The 20,000-nt window shown below is 40.1% G+C and overlaps 1 protein-coding gene across 1 annotated transcript in view; it reads left to right on the forward strand.

Annotated features, from left to right (window-relative positions):
• Positions 1-3,311: 3,311 nt before the first annotated feature.
• The window catches only part of LOC119900192 (trafficking protein particle complex subunit 8-like), a 96,766-nt gene continuing 80,077 nt past the window's right edge, over positions 3,312-20,000 (forward strand). The window contains exon 1 of the mRNA XM_038714950.1: positions 3,312-3,620. Within this exon, the coding sequence (XP_038570878.1) occupies positions 3,464-3,620 (157 nt within the window). The 5' untranslated portion in view covers positions 3,312-3,463. The remainder of the gene's footprint in view (positions 3,621-20,000) is intronic.

A 20,000-nucleotide genomic window follows, 5' to 3' on the forward strand; every position in this document is an offset into this window, starting at 1 on the left:
TAGAATGATAATTAGAAATAAAGTGTATTTTTTCATTTAAAATCATTTGTTGATAGTCATGTCTTAAGTCAATTATATGTTTACTTATATTCATATTCTTACATATTCAACAGTTATGGATCCCATTTACCCGAGAGACTGGCGCCAACCGAGAGACCCATCTGATGCTCTTCCTGCATCAAGTACCAGCTTATATGATGATCTAGATTTGGATGTAGCAACCCATTTATTTTCTCATTATTTATGTTTTTACTACTGCATGTTGTTAAAATGGTTTTGTATTTGTATTTATAATAATATTTTATCAATAATTTCTTATATTTCATCATGTTGTATTATCTTAAGTTGTCTATGTTGTAATCCTTTTTCTTAATAAAATCTTATTTTAATTTGTTTGGATGGATTACCATTTATGAGAACCTGTTAGTTTAAGTAAAAACAATCACTATTCTGAACCACTATTCTGTTGTCTATTAGATGTAGATATGTAGCCATTAAAAAGCTGTGTATTGGTCTATTCTTGAGCTATGGTTAGACGTCTATTAACTTTTCACGTACAGCCCAAATTCAACCTTGTTTAGCCTAGACCCATTTTCACATCTAATACACGATATATGTAGCCGTTCAATGGTAGTCTAATTGATGACTAGACTATTTTTGGGCTACGATTAGACGTCTACCAAACTTTCACTGGGCCCTGTTTAGACGTCTATTAGACGTCTTTTAACCGTGAAATTGCTTGCTGGGGGGCTTCATCCTCTTCTTAGATTTTATAAGGCTGTGACACAATAGAACACCAATTTATTTTTAGAAAAATTTGATTTTGGGGATTTTTTTTGCAAAGCAATTAAAACCTTATATGTTAATGGAAATAGCTCTATCAAACTGAAAAATGGAACTTCCCCTAGATTAATCTGAAACAGGGAATTCGTCAGGGATGCCGATTTCCCCTTATCTGTCTTGTACTGTTACTCATGTCGGTAACAGTACAAGGAATTTCTATTGTGGGTAGGATATTCATCAGTCAGCTTGCGTCGATACCACAATCTTTAAAAAAAAGGTAAGCCACATACCTGTCGCCATTCAAGTAATTAAGCAGTTTTCAAAGGCCTCTGGTATATGCCTAAATATTAATAAATGTGAACTGTTGCCTTTAAAAGATTGTAATTGTAACAAACTATTTGCAACATTCCGATCAAGGAAGAAGTTACGTACTTAGTTATTATCTCTAAAGATCAGAAAATAAGATGTCCAAACATTAAAAAAACTCAGAACAAACTGAACCAGTAGTTGCAAAGGGACTTATCTAATTACTTACCAAGGCTGAAGGGATATCCCGGCTTACAGATGAAGCTCTCTCTTTACAACTGGACAGTAAAATTTGTAAAGTGATAGAATGCTTTTTGACTTCATCTGGAAAAATCGTACCCATTGTATCAAAGAAAGTGTTTATGAATAATTTAGTAGAATTTAGTGGTCTCAACTTTTTAGACTTAAATACTCTACATAACTTTTAAGATTAATTGGGCTAAGCATTTCTTAAAAACCCTGTCTTGATTTGGAACTTTATTCCCCACTATATATTCTCTCGCTTTGGTGGTTTGGGCTTTATTCTAAACTGTAACTACAATGTGGACAAACCCCCTGTTAAACTGTCCACTTTTCACAAGCAAGTCCTTTTAGCATGGTCTCTCATTTATAAGCATAATTCCTCACCTCAGAGGTATCTAATTTGGAATAACAGAGATATATATATAAGAACAAATCACTCTTTTTGAGAATTGGGTACTCGATCAGATTCTGCTGGTGGACCAGCTATTTAATAGAGAGGGGCGACTTTTCCTATAGAGAATTTTATCAACATACAACATTCCAGTTATGCCAAGAGAATTTGCAATTGTATTTGACGCCATTCCATCAGGCACAATCATGCTTTTTAGATATATTGGCAGACTTCCACTACTACTGTTTCCCTCCCGATGTGGCTGAATCACCAGTAGGAAAAATCTGTTTTCCCAACTTCCTCGAAATAATAAGAACATTAATGTTTTATTTCAGAAAGAAATTGTTTCTATTCCAAATTACATTTTATTGGAATCAATTTGTAAATGACATTGACTGGAAAAAAGATACTTAACAAGGTGAAAAGAAGTGTCGTTCAGAATAATTCACAGATATTACCCTGCTAATCATTACATTGTTAAATTTAAAAGAGACATCAATACAAACTATTCTTTTTGTGAAGACCACCCAGAAACTGTTTTGCACCTCTTTTGGTATTGCTCACACACCAGAACATTTTGGCAAAACCTCAGCAGATTCATCATTGACCATATTTATAAAGACTTTGCCTTACTGTGGAATAATGTTGTATTTTGCTTTTATAGAAGTCAAAGTAAAGAAAAGTTGTACTTCATTATAAATTTATTAATTCTTTTGGCAAAATTTCACATTTTAAAATGCAGCGCTAAAAAAACAAATTTTATACTTTTTTCCCATGAAGTTGTCCGTTATATTAATCTGATTTCTGGCTCCAACAACAGAAAGGCAGTTAAAACTGTCAACATATGGTGCTCTTTCTCTTTAATGACCTATAGGCTTTCAATTCAAAAAAAGATTATAAACTCTCAGCTATCAAAAAAAAAAACAGAGCAGATCAGAGCAATCAGTGACGCTGCTTTGGTGTTTGACAGGTGAACCTTGTAGGTGGGCTGATTAAACAGTGACGATCAGAGTCAGACAAACACACTGAGCCATGAAACTTTTTCTCGGCGGATTTATACAGCTACCAGAATTACGGTGTTTCTGCAGTTGTTCTACGTCATTAAACCACGGTTATGCTGCGCGATGATGCGCAGTAGACGCTGGTGCCAACAGGAAGTGGCCCGGTAGTAGTATTTTATTGGTCCAAAACTGGCTTCCTGCTCTCCATTCAAATCAGCGGGGTGGCTTCGTCCAGTAATATACTGTCTATAACAGTACCTAGTCGGAAAGGAACAGAAGAAAGAAGTAATTTGCTTAGGCCTACTACCAAACGGCAGGAGAGGAAAAGGGAGTAATTCGGTGTGACTCCAAACCACATTTGGACACTTTCTCCAAGAACTGCATCAGTATAGCACCACAATTAAAAACATTAAGAACAAGAAGGCAATCAAGACTAACTGTGTAATTTATTTGGAGAGATGATAAAATATTTGAATCTACACTACCATTTTTTAAATTATTATTTCGTTATCTTCTTCCTTGTTATTAAATATGTTCTCTTCTTATACAGCTGCCTCGGTGTGAGTAACGCATCACCTGACCGTCTCAGTTCAACACAGGAAGTGGGTTGGCAAATTCAACATGGCTGTTGTCTGCTGTTAGAAGGAGAGCTGTCTTAAGCAATGATATAATCAGGCTATCTCAAACCATAGGAGAGTTGACTCCGTTTAGTATTAGCTGGTTTTGACGGTGGTCCGACATGGCCAATTGTGTTCAGTCTGTGCAGGAGTTCGTTCAGGACTCGTTTGTTCCGATGGTGGCCGTCTTATGTAGCGAAGAAGCGGAGAGGGTGACTCGCAAGAACAACCTGAATTTCGCTGAGCTCCTAAGGCCTTTCTGCAGGCTAACGTCCGAAGGTAAGACCAAGTATTTTGAACTCACCATGACCCTCTACTGACAGTGTCGTAGCTGTCACATATTGAGTTTACTGAGGTAGCTAGTATCTTTAGCCTGAGATGGGTTAGCAGTTGTAGTTGACATTAGCTCCGCGCTAACAGACGGCTAGCTGACTGGATTGTGACTAAGCAGCTGTGCGTTGACAGGAGAGGAGATGACTAGACATCTGAGTAGACTGAGCCTTTGACAGCTGTTCTCAAGAAAAACTTTCAGACAACCAGTTTACAATTCTCTTGATGTTGCACTGTCAGACCGAACAAGAGATAGCTGAAGTAGTAAGCAAGCTACTTGGGCTAACGGGCCAAGTTGCAGTCCACAAATTAAGGCTAATGTTGCCTCGATAGCCAAGTGAGACCCAGATCCAAGCCTTGTCACAAACTACTGTAAACACAATAGTCTGATTCGAGATATACTGCGCCTTGCTCGGAAAGAGCAGGTGCATTGATGTGCTTACTTATACAATAACACAATAATAGACTTTCCAAATGTTATCGGAGCGAAATGGTCACAATTCGTATCAATTTCCCTGGCATTGGAAGCACTAGTGCAGTGTCCGTTCGTAGCAAGTCCGTAGGAAGTGCGCCTTGTTTTGAAACCAATTTGACATAGTGGCCAAACCTTGGGATTACGACGTCTGGGTCTGTCAGGTGATGCACAGTCTATTGGTCTATTCTTGAGCTATGGTTAGACGTCTATTAACTTTTCACGGACAGCCCAAATTCAACCTTGTTTTAGCCTAGACCCATTTTCACGATCTAATACACGATATATGTAGCCGTTCAATGGTCTAATTGATGACTAGACTATTTTGGGCTACGATTAGACGTCTACCAAACTTTCACTGACAATAGTCTATTGGACACAGTCTCCAAATTACTTCCCCTTAAAATATATACGGTAGTCAATGGCAGGAGACAAAACCTCTTTTCATCCTGTTTAAAGTGTGCCCTGTATTACACACATTATATTTGTCAATTTAAAATAGCATTTTGCAAGTCAAGAAGGTTGCGGTTTTTTGTAAAACTGTCAAAGTATTAGACTGTGAAAATATGTATGTTATATGTATGTAATGTCACAGAACTACCATGTGTAGATGGTGATGAAAGGACCAGGAGTTGGATTAAACACATCAGGTGAGATACATTGTAAGTAGAACATAGCAAACTTTAGCTGGTAGCAACCAACTAAAGAACGTTAGGTAGCATTACAGCGTTAACATGTTGGTTATGTATATTGTGTGACAGGAGAGATGTAGTTCATTGAGTGGTTTCACACAAAACTAAATGTTGGTTGTTGTGTAAAGTTTTTAAATGTTATAATTCCAGTTGTTGGATTTTACTTTCTAACTATCTTTGCTGTTCTAGACAAGCTTTTCTCAACCTGGAAGTTAATTCTGTTATTTTCCAGACATGTTTTTCTTGTGTATTGTGTAAGGAAAATATAACCAGCTCCATTTGTAGTAAAGATCTTCTGATTGTGTTTATTTATTCAAGTCCTTTCTTTACGTGCGTAGCCAACAGCGTAGTTACGCATAGGCACGTATTTTTACTTGTGCGTCGATTAAATTTTATTTATATAGGGCCAAATCACAACAATAATTATCAACAAGTTATCTCTGAGTGCTTTTCATAAAATAGCAGGTCTAGACCGTACTCTGTGATATTATTTACAGAAGCCAAACAATTCCCACTAAGAGCAAGCACTAGGCGACAGAGGCAAGGAAAAACTTCCTTTTAAGAGGCAGAAACCTTGAGCAGAACCATGGCTCAGGGTGGGCGGCCATCTGCCTCGACCGGTTGGGGGAGAGAGAGAGACAGAGGGCAAGATTGAGACACAGAGAGAGAGAGAAGGGAGGGAGGCAGCCTACATAATATACACACAGTAAAGATAATATTGCTATAGACTGAATGAATAATGGTACAGATATTTATAGTAGTGTTAATGATAATAATCATAATGTTAAAGATAATAATAACAGTAGGACTACTAATAATTGTAGCAGAGGGTGTTGAACAGGAACATGCAACTACAGATCCAGACTCTACAGCTCCAGAGCCAGAAACACCTGCAGGAAGTGATAGGAGGAGAGAGGAGAGGGACGAGAAAGCACAAGACTACTGTAAAGGGAAGAAGTCAAGTTAGTAACATGCATTAATGGGATGAGGTTGCATACAGAGGGAGAGAAAGAAGAGTAGAGAGGAGCTCAGTGCATCATAGGAAATCCCCCGGCAGTCTAGGCCTATAGCAGCATAACTAAGGGATGGTTCAGGACTCACCTGAGCCAGCCATATATATATATATATATATATATATATATATGAAAGAGGAAAGTCTTAAGCCTACCTGAACCCAAACTGGAACCTGGTTCCACAGGACAGGAGCTTGAAGTCGGTGTCTGAGTCGTTCTGCAATTACACCGCTACAGCGTCCACTGTGTTGACTTTTGCTGGCCAAGCAAGCTAACTTCTGGTTTAGCCCTCCACTAACTTTAATGGGAGTAAAATTATACATGCGGCTAATTTTCATCTTCTCACCCCCCAAATGTGTTAATGTGACAAAAACTAAGTTGACAAAATTTGAATGTTTTCTTATAATTTTACTGGTAGCTCAACACTGACAAAGTTTTACAATATTCAACATTTTCCGATTTTATCATGTAATATTAACTTTAATATCACAAGTTAGAATAATGTAAAACTCCTCAAAAATAAGACACATAGCTGCTAACAGTTCCTTCATAAGTTAATAATAAACACTTAAGTATTCATAAGTGTCCAGAGAATGACTGTATTGCAGCTTAAAAAACAGCTACATGTGTTTTCGTAGGCTAGCTCTCCCTCACAGAGCTGCAGATTTCTATGAAGTGGACGAAACAAATGCACATGTAAACGAGATAGACCTTAATTATGAAAGTGTTGAAGTGGCGTAAGTGGGCAACTTTGACTCAGGGTAGAACGGTCGTCCCCTTAAAGGAAGGTTGGGAACACAAAATTGCACCTCGTGGCTGAGCCATCAGTGTGTGAATGAGTTAATTTCTGTATCTGATGAGCAGTTAGGTCTCTACTCATAGGTGGGTGAATGTGATGTAGTGTAAAGCACTTTGAGTGGTTGAAAAGACTAGAAAGGTGCTATACAAATACAGCCCATTTACCATATGTGACGAGGCGAAACATGAAAATGTTCAGACTGTAGATCACCGAGCCCAGTTAAATGGTTAAATTATATAAAAAAAAATAACAATACGTACTCAAGGATTAATTTACTTTGGTAGAGAAATTTTGAATTAAATAACATTTTATCGCAATGATGATTTTATCGCAATCTAAAGACATTGAGCTACCAGTAAATATTAATATATCTGAATGAAACATCTCACTACTCAGTTACTATGCATCATAAAGGAACAGAATGAGGGGATAGGACCTGGAAAATGTTGAAAAAAAATGGCCATTACATTGAATGGCACCCTAATGCGGCTGTTATAGATGATGATTTTTCAAATGGTATTGACCGAATGGATCACATTCTGATAGTGAAATGAGTCATTGTGCTTGGGTTGTGTTGCTCAAATCTATTGATCCACTGTGTTACAGCTGTGGGGTTTGGCCACTAGTAACATTTACTTTAAAGCATGGAGCACTTCATGTCTGCTTGGAGGTGCATGTCGAGTGGCCTGAGCCAAGAGGGTGGCATGAGGGCACTCAAGCTCGGTAGCTTGTTCACCATCAGACTTATAATTTAGTTCATTATACTAATTATTAAGTCAAAATAAATTAAATTGCTCAAGGCATCTTAGAACAGTGTTGAGAGCTTCATGTCAACTTGTCTATAACTGCGACAGTCAAGCAGTATATGCTTAAACGGACCCCAAATATTAGCATTACTTTCTAATATACCACAACTACGGCAGCATGGAAGTAGCAGCGGAGAACCTGCTTGTGCACAACTTACACGACTACTGCATGGAAGATCAAACTGTAGCCTCCCTCGAGGATACTGAGTTTTCTTATCTCCCCGAAACGCCTACCAAACCCCCACCGTCTAAGAAACACAAGTCGCATTGTTCCCTGAACATGAACAGCGGAGATACTGCAGAAAATCTTCCACATCCTTAACAAAAGAATTGATACTCTATTAAAATATTTGGAGAAAAATATATGGAGAAACTGATATCTGGCAATACAGTAAAGATTGACTGCATAAAGAAAACAATTGACTTTGACTATGAGTTGATGCAGCATAGAAAAAAAGCGAGCCCACTGGAACATCTAGTAACTGAGTTTGAGAGCTACTTGCACGTTGGAACCTGTGACTTTACGGAATAGCGGAAAATAAGGACAAAGACGTCTGTAAAGAGGTTATACACAACTGTGACCACTTTTCTTCAACAGAAAAACCTGCGGTACAGACCTGCGCCGGACTGTTTTCTCGATTCCGCTCCCGCTGATTTTGTGACTATTACCACCCGATCCCACAACATGTGCAAAAACAGTAGTATTAAAAGAAAGATAACAAAAGAAATCGCATTAGAAACTCAACATCCTGCAGTTGTTTTGCAGCTGTTGCCGTGCACTGTTGTCCAATCCAGAGTTGTAGTTACAGTACCTGACAAGTGGTTGTTTTTATGTTATTTCTCAAATCTCAATCAAGCGGCAACCTCAGGGTCTGAAAAGTGAAACCATGCAGACGGAACTTAAAACTGCATTCTCTCTAACGGCCAGCAGGGGGCGAGTCCGCTGGTTGCAAAAAGAAGTCCAGTCCCATTAGAAATTAAAGCTGCAAGCAGCGTTGGGCGGGCCCTCGCACTTGTAGCGCGTCCGCGCGTGAGCCGGCCGAGTTGCACATTCTGGAGCTCTGCCGGTGCGGCTGTGAATTTCCTACGCGGTTCCGACGCCGCATGAAGGTGTTATATGTCACTTCCTGTGTCCCCTATGTGGAGCTACATAGCACTTGCCGCTATGAACATAAATCGGTATTGGTGTGTAGATGTCTGCGGGGTGGGAGAGTTATCAAGCACGTAAAGTTTGTTTCAGATGTGAGCATGTACACTGAACAATAATGTACCCAAACAATAAAATAAATTCCTTTTATATTTCCCTGCCTTGTTGTTATGTGTACATACAGAGGAAGAATGTGAGAACAGCACACATTTCATCGTTACTGTGTGTTAGAGCATGGGAGAACAGTGGATACTTTTAATACAGCCCACACCCCTAATACTGTGTAACTATAACAAGTAGAGAACAGAAGAAAAAGATGTTCTTTCTTTACAACTGTCTGCATAGCTTATTCATATTGTATAATGAATGAAAATAAATAGGCCTACTAGGCTCCTCTCTACTTTGACATTTAAGATTAGCTTGTTTGATCCACCTTCATACACATGTGACATTACTGTACAACTTGAGAAAGGTGAGTTGTTTTCTGCTCCAGCCTGCCTAAAAGAAAAGCGTTTTTGGGATTAAATGGACTTTATTAGCTGCTGCAGTGCAGGATGAACTCAGAATAGACCCATTTCTCACCTTATTATTCTAAATCATGCAACGAAGAAGAAGAAATGCATAAGAAATCCTGGGACAAAATCTGTCCACAAATACTGTACAGCATGTAGTCTGATGATCAAGACTTGTGTTATAGCTGACTGGGCAGTGAAATGTTTTTTTAATTCATGTGGTCATAGTTGTCCACAACTCAAATCAGAATATAAGAAGAAATGTTTTATACCACCTCAAGAAGGCTTCCTATCAGAAAGGTAGGAAGGTATTTCAAATGTACAACTGCAGTACTTAAATCTAAGTAAAGTAATTTCCCTGACATTTTTGTGTTACTTTACTTTTAATAGACCCATGTAAGAGGTTTTATACTTCCTGTGAGTATAATCCAATCAATCTTATTTTCATACTGTATATCCGTTGTGTAATTTGATAAATTGTGTTGTATGTCGTGCTCGCATCTCAGAGAAGACTCTGACTGCAACATGCGTCTTTGTAAAGAGAGAAACAGACAGAAAAAGTCTCTAACTCTGCCTGTCAGCTCGCTCTGCTCCGTTAAAACTGAATTTACCATACAGAATTGAATACGAGTGCACTCCAGATTTAGCTGCAGCCAGCTGACCGTGTGCTTCTCCCTATACCGCAGTTCTGTGTCCATGCATGCAGCAAACTGAAAGCACTGTCTGTCGGTGCTTCTACGTGAAAAGAGAAGGAAGACATTGCTGGTAGTATTGTCTTCAGAGTTGTTAAACACCTCAGCGCACTGAAGGAAGCCATCTGACTGTGTGAGGGGCAAGATCGTTGATGTCTGCAGGCAGAGTAGGAGCTCTCCTGTCTGACTGGTCCACCAATAGCAGAGAAGATGACCCCTTGAGACACAGCCCCTCCTCATTTGCATAATGAGGCAGAAATGCATACAAAAATTTAAGACAGGCAGAAATAAATACCATGGGTGAAAATAAATAAGGTAAATAAATACAAAGGAAGAATAAAACAGACAAAAATATTAAAACACACACATAAATAAATACATTAAAAAATTAGTAATAAATAAAGTTGAATAAACAAATAAGGTAATTATAACAAAGGTGAATAAGTAAAGGCACTAATTAAAATATATACATTTATGTCTCCTTGTATAATTTAATTACTACCTACATTTATTTATTTACTTAATTTTTTGTGTATTTAATTGGATGCTTATTTATTTATTGAGCATTTATTTATTTCTGTATTTATTTCTGACTGTGTCAGGATCGGTCCTCCATAGCGGGGTGGGAGAGTTATCAAGCACGAAAAGTTTGGTTCAGATGTGAGCATGTACACTGAAGTTACAACAACTTCCTGTGTCATGGCGAAGACTTGATCTCTGACGCCACGCCACGGACACACCCATTGACGAAAACTCGCAAATAGCACAACTTTTCATATTCAATGCCTTTAGAAGGCACAGCACAAATTTGAAGTCGGTCGGACTAAATCCCTAGGAGGAGTTCGTTAAAGTACGAAGTGTGTAAATCATCCAAAATTTGACGTAAAATTCAAAATGGCAGACTTCCTGTTGGTTTTAGGGCATCGCTCCAAGAGGCTTTTTTGTGCATCTGGACAAGATACACGTACCACAGAAAATTCGTGCACGTAGGTAAAACGTGCGGCGGGGGCTGCTTCGTTAAAAGTCACTTCCTGTTGCCAGCAGGTGGCGCTATGACTGTCTGTGAATGTCAGCATGTACATGTGTTCAGGGCGGGACTCTCATCCTACATGTACAGTTTGGTCCAGATGTGAGCATGTACACTGAAGTTACGACAACTTCCGTGTCATGGCGAAGAGCTGATCTTTGACGCCACGCCACGGACACGCCCATTGACGAAAACTTGCAAATAGCACAACTTTTCATCTTCAATGCCTTTAGAAGGCACAGCACAAATTTGAGGTCGGTCGGACTAAATCCCTAGGAGGAGTTCGTTAAAGTACGAAGTGTGTAAATCATCCAAAATTTGACGTAAAATTCAAAATGGCCGACTTCCTGTTGATTTTAGGCTATGGCTCCAAGAGGCTTTTTGTGCGTCTGGACAAGATACACGTACCACAGAAAATTCGTGCACGTAGGTGAAACGTGCGGCGGGGGCTGCTTCGTTAAAAGTCACTTCCTGTTGCCAGCAGGTGGCGCTATGACTGTCTGTGAATGTGAGCATGTACATGTGTTCAGGGCGGGACTCTCATCCTACATGTACAGTTTGGTCCAGATGTGAGCATGTACACTGAAGTTACGACAACTTCCGTGTCATGGCGAAGAGCTGATCTTTGACGCCACGCCACGGACACGCCCATTGACGAAAACTTGCAAATAGCACAACTTTTCATCTTCAATGCCTTTAGAAGGCACAGCACAAATTTGAGGTCGGTCGGACTAAATCCCTAGGAGGAGTTCGTTAAAGTACGAAGTGTGTAAATCATCCAAAATTTGACGTAAAATTCAAAATGGCCGACTTCCTCTTGATTTAGGCTATGGCTCCAAGAGGCTTTTTTGTGCGTCTGGACAAGATACACGTACCACAGAAAATTCGTGCACGTAGGTGAAACGTGCGGCGGGGGCTGCTTCGTTAAAGGTCACTTTCTGTTGCCAGCAGGTGGCGCTATGACTGTGGGTGAATGTCGGCATGTACATGTGTTCAGGGCGGGACTCTCATCCTACATGTACAGTTTGGTCCAGATGTGAGCATGTACACTGAAGTTACGACAACTTCCGTGTCATGGCGAAGAGCTGATCTTTGACGCCACGCCACGGACACGCCCATTGACGAAAACTTGCAAATAGCACAACTTTTCATCTTCAATGCCTTTAGAAGGCACAGCACAAATTTGAGGTCGGTCGGACTAAATCCCTAGGAGGAGTTCGTTAAAGTACGAAGTGTGTAAATCATCCAAAATTTGACGTAAAATTCAAAATGGCCGACTTCCTGTTGATTTTAGGCTATGGCTCCAAGAGGCTTTTTTGTGCATCTGGACAAGATACACGTACCACAGAAAATTCGTGCACGTAGGTGAAACGTGCGGCGGGGGCTGCTTCGTTAAAGGTCACTTTCTGTTGCCAGCAGGTGGCGCTATGACTGTGGGTGAATGTCGGCATGTACATGTGTTCAGGGCGGGACTCTCATCCTACATGTACAGTTTGGTCCAGATGTGAGCATGTACACTGAAGTTACAACAACTTCCTGTTTCATTGCGAATCATCGACGCCACGGACACGCCCATTGACGAAAACGCGCAAATAGCACAACTTTTCATCGTCAATGCCTTTAGAAGGCACAGCAGAAATTTGACGTCGATCCGACTAAATCCCTAGGAGGAGTTCGTTAAAGTACGAAGTGTGTAAATCATCCAAAAATGGCCATAAAATTCAAAATGGCCGACTTCCTGTTGACTTTAGGCTATGGGTTCTTGAGGCTTTTTTGTGCGTCTTGATACGATACATGTCCCCAGAAAATTTCGTACATGTAGGTTGAACGTGAACGAGGGGCTAATCATTTCCAATTTTCAAGGTGGCGCTAGCGAGTCATTTTGCCACGCCCATGTGCGAAACTTGTAGAATACGAAATTTTTCACCGGTTCTGACATGTTTGCAAATTTTGGTGAGTTTTCGAGTATGTTTAGGCCATGTCATTTGGGCCTACTTTGCAGAAAAAAAAAAAAAAAAAAAAATATATAATCCGAGCAGATTCAATAGGGACCTCGCACGGTCGTGCTCGGGCCCTAATAATCCGAGCAATTTCAATAGGGACCTCGCACGGTCGTGCTCGGGCCCTAATAAATAAAAAAAATCCGAGCAAATTCAATAGGGACCTCACACGGTCGTGCTCGGGCCCTAAAAATAATCCGAGCAAATTCACGGTCGTGCTCGGGCCCTAAAAAAAAATAATCCGAGCAAATTCAATAGGGACCTCACACGGTCGTGCTCGGGCCCTAATAATCCGAGCAAATTCAATAGGGACCTCGCACGGTCGTGCTCGGGCCCAAAATATATATAATCCGAGCAAATTCAATAGGGACCTCACACGGTCGTGCTCGGGCCCTAATAATGGTAAAATATTGCTACTTCTCAGCTGATTTATTAGCTCAGTAAACACTTTCATAATAAGTTCATGGTCTCAGTTGCTTGTTGCCAGTCTTGTTCAACACAGCATGATGTTCATTTAGTACATAATGGTCCTATTTAGGGGAAAATAGACGATAATGCAGCGTATACTTTTGAGCGGGACTACCTTGTGATTGACAGATCGCTACCATGACCTGATATGGAAACACATCTGTTTACTTCTCTCTTGGGTCATGGAACTGCCAGTCTGCAGTCAACAAAGCTGACTTTATCACTACTTATGCTAACACATTATCTCTTGGGCTACTGGCACTCACTGAGGCCTACCCCCGCTACCCCTGCTGCACTGTCCAACAACTCTTTCACCCACACCCCTGACCATCTGGGAGGGAGGGGGGGGACGGGGGGGACTGGGCTCTTAATTTCCAACAAATGGAAATTTGCACAATTGCTACCCCCGAATCAATATGCCTCCTTCGAATATCATGCTGTCTTGGTGTCCCCTCCGGTAAACAGCATCAGAAAAATCAGGCCCTACCTCACTCAATATGCCACCCAGCTTCTGGTATAGGCCATGGTAGTGTTGTAGTACTCGAGACTGGTCTTGGTCTTAAGACCGGTCTTACGACCACTTTTTGATGGTCTTGGTCTCGTCTCGGACTCGACCGCCTTTGTACTCGGTCTTGTCTTGGTCTCGGACACTGGGGACTTGGGATTTTATTTCAAGACCATAACTTTGGGAATATCAATAAATTGCTCTTGCATTGTCTGATTTCTTAACATCCTAACTTTGAATGGAAGTAAAACTTATTGCTTCAAATGCAACCAATGACCCTAAAAAGTGTTGTTACTGTTAACGACTGTCAACCCTCCCTGCAGTGCTTACGTTGATTTCAGCTATAAGCGTTTGTATGTGGGTGTTTTAATGGGAAAGTGGATCTTTCAGATCACTTTGAGAAGTACCTATGATCTCGTTTCACATTTTATTGCGTGCCATGCAATGCAGGGAACTGGTCTTGGTCTTGTCTCGGTCTCGAAAACTCTGGCCTTGGTCTTGACTTGGTCTCGGTTTGGGCGGTCCAGACTGCAACACCAGGTCATGGTTACCTCTTGCCTCGACTATTGCTATTCCCTCCTAGCGGGTCTTCCAGCTTTTGTGGTGAAACTCCTACAAATGGTTCAATGGCTGTGTGATCTCCACTGGCTACCCATGGCCTCCAGAATCAAATTCAAGTCACTAATGCTTGCAGGTAGATGGATGCAGACCCAGTAGTCACTCTGTATAGTGACTACTGGGTCTGCATCCATCTACCTGAACTCCATAATACAAGTTTACGTTCCTTCTCGCCCACTACGCTCCTCCAACGAACGCTGCCTGGCACTACCATCCCTTCACACAAAGCAATCCCAGTCCCGGCTATTCTCATCTGTGACACCCCGATGGTGGAACAAGCTACCACACGCCATCAGAGTAATTTTCAAGAGCTTCTTCTAACTTCAAGAAGCTCTTGAAAACTCATCTCTTCCGAGAACACTTCCTCTTGTAACACCTCTAACTCCTAACATCTAACATGCACTTCCTGTGCTCTTCTTCTTCTATCCCCTACAGTTATCTTGTATTGATTGCACTTTTTGTTAACTCTAACATCTTTCCCTAGGTATTTACCCCATTGATGCGATATGTGCCATTAGCGCTTACTAGTATTTACTGCTGCTTTTAGTATGTATTGTCAGATGTAGATCTTGTGCTGTATTTTATGGTCTGTTAATGATTGTATGTAGTTCCTCAAAAGTAAGTCGCTTTGGATAAAAGTGTCTGCCAAATGAGTAAATGTAAAATAAATATTTCAATATAAAAATTTTCGGTGCTAATTTTGTTTGTGTTTCAAATGAATTATAGCAAATATTTATTGATGAAATATTGAGCATTTATTATATTGTTATAGAGTAAAATAGAGGAAAATTATATTGCGATAATTATCATTATTGTTTTATTGTACAGCCCTATCTATGACTAGTCTCAATGCCAGGGGATTAAGAAATGCAAAGCGCAAGATTCTTTTTTGTTTACTTAGCAGCACAAATCTGATTTCTGTTTTATTCAAGAGTTACACTCAGTAACTGACTATAGAAGAATGTGGAGATTCTAGTTGGGCAATGATCTGTGGCTGGCCCATGGATCTGGACACTTTGCTGGTGTCGCGACTCTAAAATACAAATTTTCAGGTTCCACACTGTTATCTTTCTGTGACACAGCAGGTCACTTTATTTTACAGGTATTATCTATTGACAACATCTCTTTAATAATTAATATTTGTGGCTATAATTTCCATTCTGAGAATGATGTACTCCTCAAAACATATCCAGAACTCACTTATATAATCAATCACCTTAAGACTAACTTTGCCTCCCACATTGACTCAAGGCCTAATTACACTAATCCCCAAACCAAAAAAGGATCTCCTGCTTATTGCAGGGTTCCCGCGGCTACTTAAAAAGTCTTAAAAGGTCTTAAATTGAAATCAGGAAATTAAGGTCTTAAATTGTCGTAAATTTACCGTAAATTTGCTGTAGGTATTAAATTTGCTGATGGTTCGTTTAAGGCTGGTGGGAATATTGTCACGCACTGTCACCTAAAACGCCTAGTTAGCATGTATTTGTATGGTTTTCTTTTAGTAACTGATAATGTGAGACCCCGCCATTAATATAACTCATATGTTACCTTTACGTTAGCTGCAGTCGTTGGCGTCTGGCTGTCATATTGTCAGTCGTGGCTGCAAGATTGGGAGACGCAAGTTAAAGTGGTTGGAGGAATATCCAATCGTTCTATGTAGATCAAACTGTAGCCTACATCACGTGGTCCTCTCATTTGTGCAGGTCTTTCACCGTCATGTTTTCCTCCATGGATTATTTACCTCTCTGTAGCGGCGCGCCTGTGTGTAACTTAAAGTTTGGTTATTTTAGTAGTTTATATTGAGTTTAACACAGCAGTCTATGAGACAAAAATAGTAAAATCATTATTGAATCATTATTTTTATTATAAGTTTAAATGCAGATGTTTTGCTCCTGAAGAAACCAGATGGTTGCTCTTAAACTTTTCTTTATGGTCAGAACATGACAAACACTTGATGCCAAAAAGCAGCCTGGTATCAAACAGTGGATCACTTCTCAAAGCTGAGGTAGAACATTCAAAACAACAAATATGCATGAGAAAAATAAAGTAAAATCTTCCTCAACACAATAAACATCTTATTAGAAAAGAAAGTGCTAATTCGTTTGTGATTCAAATGAATTAAATCAAATATATATTGAACATTTGTATATTGTTATTGAGGAAGATTGCATCACGATAATTAACATTATTGTTTTATTGCCCTGCCCTAGTTCACGTTCACAAACGGACATGATCATTTCACCAAAAACCTGAGCATGATCAATGATTGGCACTGTTTGAGCACGTTTATGCACAACACTGAGTGGACACACTGTCTAGGCTCCTGTCTGCACTGTCAGACTGTATTTTATTTGCAGAAGACTGTGACCGGTACATATTTCCACCCAAGTAGTTGTATGTGGATCGACAACACATTTGCATCCATGTGGTCATGGTATCCCTGACCACCTCCAGAGGTCGTTTTGCTGATTGGATCTCAATCTGTCCTCAATGCATCTCAGGTGCATTTACACCTGTAGACGTACTTATGATTACTCTTGTGGTCAAGTGCTACCCAATCACAATCTGATCACCCAAAAATACATTTTAATGCCAGGTGTAAACAGCCTCCATGTTCCCCGATTCGGAATATGCAAAGTCATTCACCTGTGGTGGAAATAAAACTGCCAAATATGGCATTGCATCGTTCATTAAGAGATCAAATGCAAATTGTTTCAAAATTTAAAAACCTTAAAAGGTCTTAAAAAGCATTAAATTTGACTTTTCAAATCGTGCAAGAACCCTGTATTGATAATTGGCAACCTATCTCATAACTAGACACTCCCTAAAAAAAAATTGCCTCAATAATGGCTAAATGTCTTAAAAATGTTTTGGATCCGATGATTGATAAAGTCCAGTCTGGTTTCATGAGAAAAAGGCACATAGAGAGAACCAACTCCAATAATATTTGGCTTGTCTTGGATGTAATTGACTATCCTTTCTTGTGCCCAGATGATAGTAGACTTATTCTTTTTCTGAACCTCTATAAAGTTTTCGACACCGTAGAACATAATTTTATTTTTCGAACTATTAAAAATATGGACTTGGCTTTTCTGCAGCTTCTGGACTTTGCTTGAATTTGAAAAAATGTGGACTCTTCCTCCTTAAAGAATGTAAGATTTCCCATGTCTGTAACATTCCAGTCAAGGACAAGGTTGCGTATCTTGGGATTACTGTTATGAAGAATGAGGAAGCAAGATGCTCTGAAAACTTTAATCTAATAATTGACAAGACGAACAAAAAGCTTAAAGAGTGGTATTATGCTTTTTGGCTTTCCCCCTCTCCTTTATTGAGTTATATATCTTTTTTGTGCATGTAACAGGTTTGCAAAGTGAAAAAGCCCAAAGTCCAGCCCAAAGGGAGTTCCCATCTCCCACAGAAAGCACTGCTCTTTACTGAAAACAGCTCGTTTGTAGTCCAGCCCTTCACTTCCTTTACTTTTGACATCACAATAAAAACGCATCATAAAGCTTGCCAAGCGGCTAGCGGGGTCAGGCACACCCTCAAACCAAGCTAGTCTGAGCGGAGGCCCTTTGGCTCGACTCGCCTTTGTTTGGTTTTCCATTGTAGAAATGTTGTACCTGTACCTACTTCCAGGTACTTTTTTTCATATCACCTTGCCTCCATCGAGGTTCCAGGCGAGCTGAGGGATACTAAAATGTAACGTGAAAACACGACAGACTGCTGATTGGTCAGAGAGAATATTCACTATTCACTGCATCATCATTGCGTGCGCCAGACAGAGGCCAGCAACAGAAAGTTTTACAGTTTTCGTATGGAATTTCATCACTAAATCCACTTCTGAGAAGTTTTGAGGTGAGAAATCAGCTGTGTAGGTTTCGAATATTGACAGTTTTACGAGAAGTGATGGCAGAACAAAAATATGCTTGAATATTTTTGGAGTTGAGGAACAACTGCAAGTGGCTGCAGGGGAAGCCTGCACCGACCCGTGGGAGGAGCGTGTGAGGCCGGCCAGCCGCCCGCTCACAGAGCCCTCTGCTCCCGCCGTCACACAGACCGCTGCAGCAACAACGGCAGAGGAAAACACAGCTGGAAGGTTTTTTACACTTATCTGTCTTTACATTCTGAGGAATGTTGAAATGTTTTAAGTTTAAAGAGAAAGCTTTTGTGGATCGCTGGTGTGTGTGTCACATTGAACATTACGTCACAACAGTTGTGTGCCGTTGCTATGATGACAAGCTACGTACTATCTCTGGGTACTGTCTACAATGGAAAACGGAGCAGGGCCGAGTAGAGTCGAGTCTATCGATTTGCGCTATGGTAGCATTTTTCGGTAAGGCAGCACAGATCGTCAGAACACCAGCAACAGCTCAACGTTTTGTCCTGATGGTAAGATGTGGAACAATGATGTTGTGTGGTTGTGGACTTGAGAGTAACTTATACCATCTGCTAGGTTACGGTCGCAGTCTGAAGCGGCTTTGATTTGGATCACACTACCTTGTTCCTTAGGACGCGCCGTTCTCTGCTTCTGATTGGCTGGGAGTCATTACCTGGGAACTGCGCATGTGCAACTCCCAACAAAGATTTTGTACAAGTAAGATGCATCACTCTGTAGCTCAAGAGTGGAGCATACAACACATAGGGTGAAAAGAGGCGCTGCAGCAATGTGCAGTATGAGAAAACTATGGTGTTTTTTGAAAATTAAACCATGTAAACCTGTTCTAGTACAACCCCTGTGCTGTGATTGGCCAGCTAAGTATTTGGGGCGTGGCTTAGCGAAGGGTCAATTGGGGGCCTCGGATATGTTCTGTTATCAGTTTACCAAATACAGAAACTTCCCTTCCACAAACAAATTCTCTTAGCTTGGTCATTAATATACAAACATAATTTCTCCTCACATAGATGCTTATCTGGAATAATCGGCATACAAGAATAAATCTTTGTTTTATAAAAACTGGTTCAACAAAAATCATTTTAGTAACCCAACTAATGAACAAAAAAGGAATTTTGATGAATTACTTTGAATTTCCTCAAACTTTTGGCATTCCTATTACCCCAAAAGAGTTTGCCATAGTCCAACTTTCCTGTTGGTATTTTAACTCTGCTCAAAGGTTTTGACAAACCAGTCTGCTTACCATCACCAGACCTTAAGAAGACCTCAGTGGGTGATTTGACCGTTCATTACTTTAAGAAACAACAATCGTAACATACGATCATTATTTCAGCAAGAAGTCACCAATACTCCTACTGTGGTATCCTATAGAGGTGGGGGGGGAAAAAATCAATACAGCATAGTATTGTGATATTTGCCATGGCAATACTGTATCGATACACGGACGCCAAGTATCGATATTTTATTATATAAATTGCAGATGAGCTTTTAACTTTTTAAAATCGCAATAAAATCGAATTGCTACATAAATATCGTGATAATACTGTTCGTGGGGCCTCTGGTGATTCCCACCCCTAGTATCCTACTGGTCTAGATTTGCTAACAACTTGAACTGGGGAAATATCTGGACTCATCCGTACAAGTACGTCCTTACTAATGAAGTAAAGGAAGTTTCTTTTAAAATTA

Source organism: Micropterus salmoides, unplaced genomic scaffold (genome assembly GCF_014851395.1).
Source record: "Micropterus salmoides isolate LMB-PRFRI ecotype aquatic unplaced genomic scaffold, ASM1485139v1 Ms_hic_scaffold_13, whole genome shotgun sequence".
NCBI classification, from domain to species: domain Eukaryota; kingdom Metazoa; phylum Chordata; class Actinopteri; order Centrarchiformes; family Centrarchidae; genus Micropterus; species Micropterus salmoides.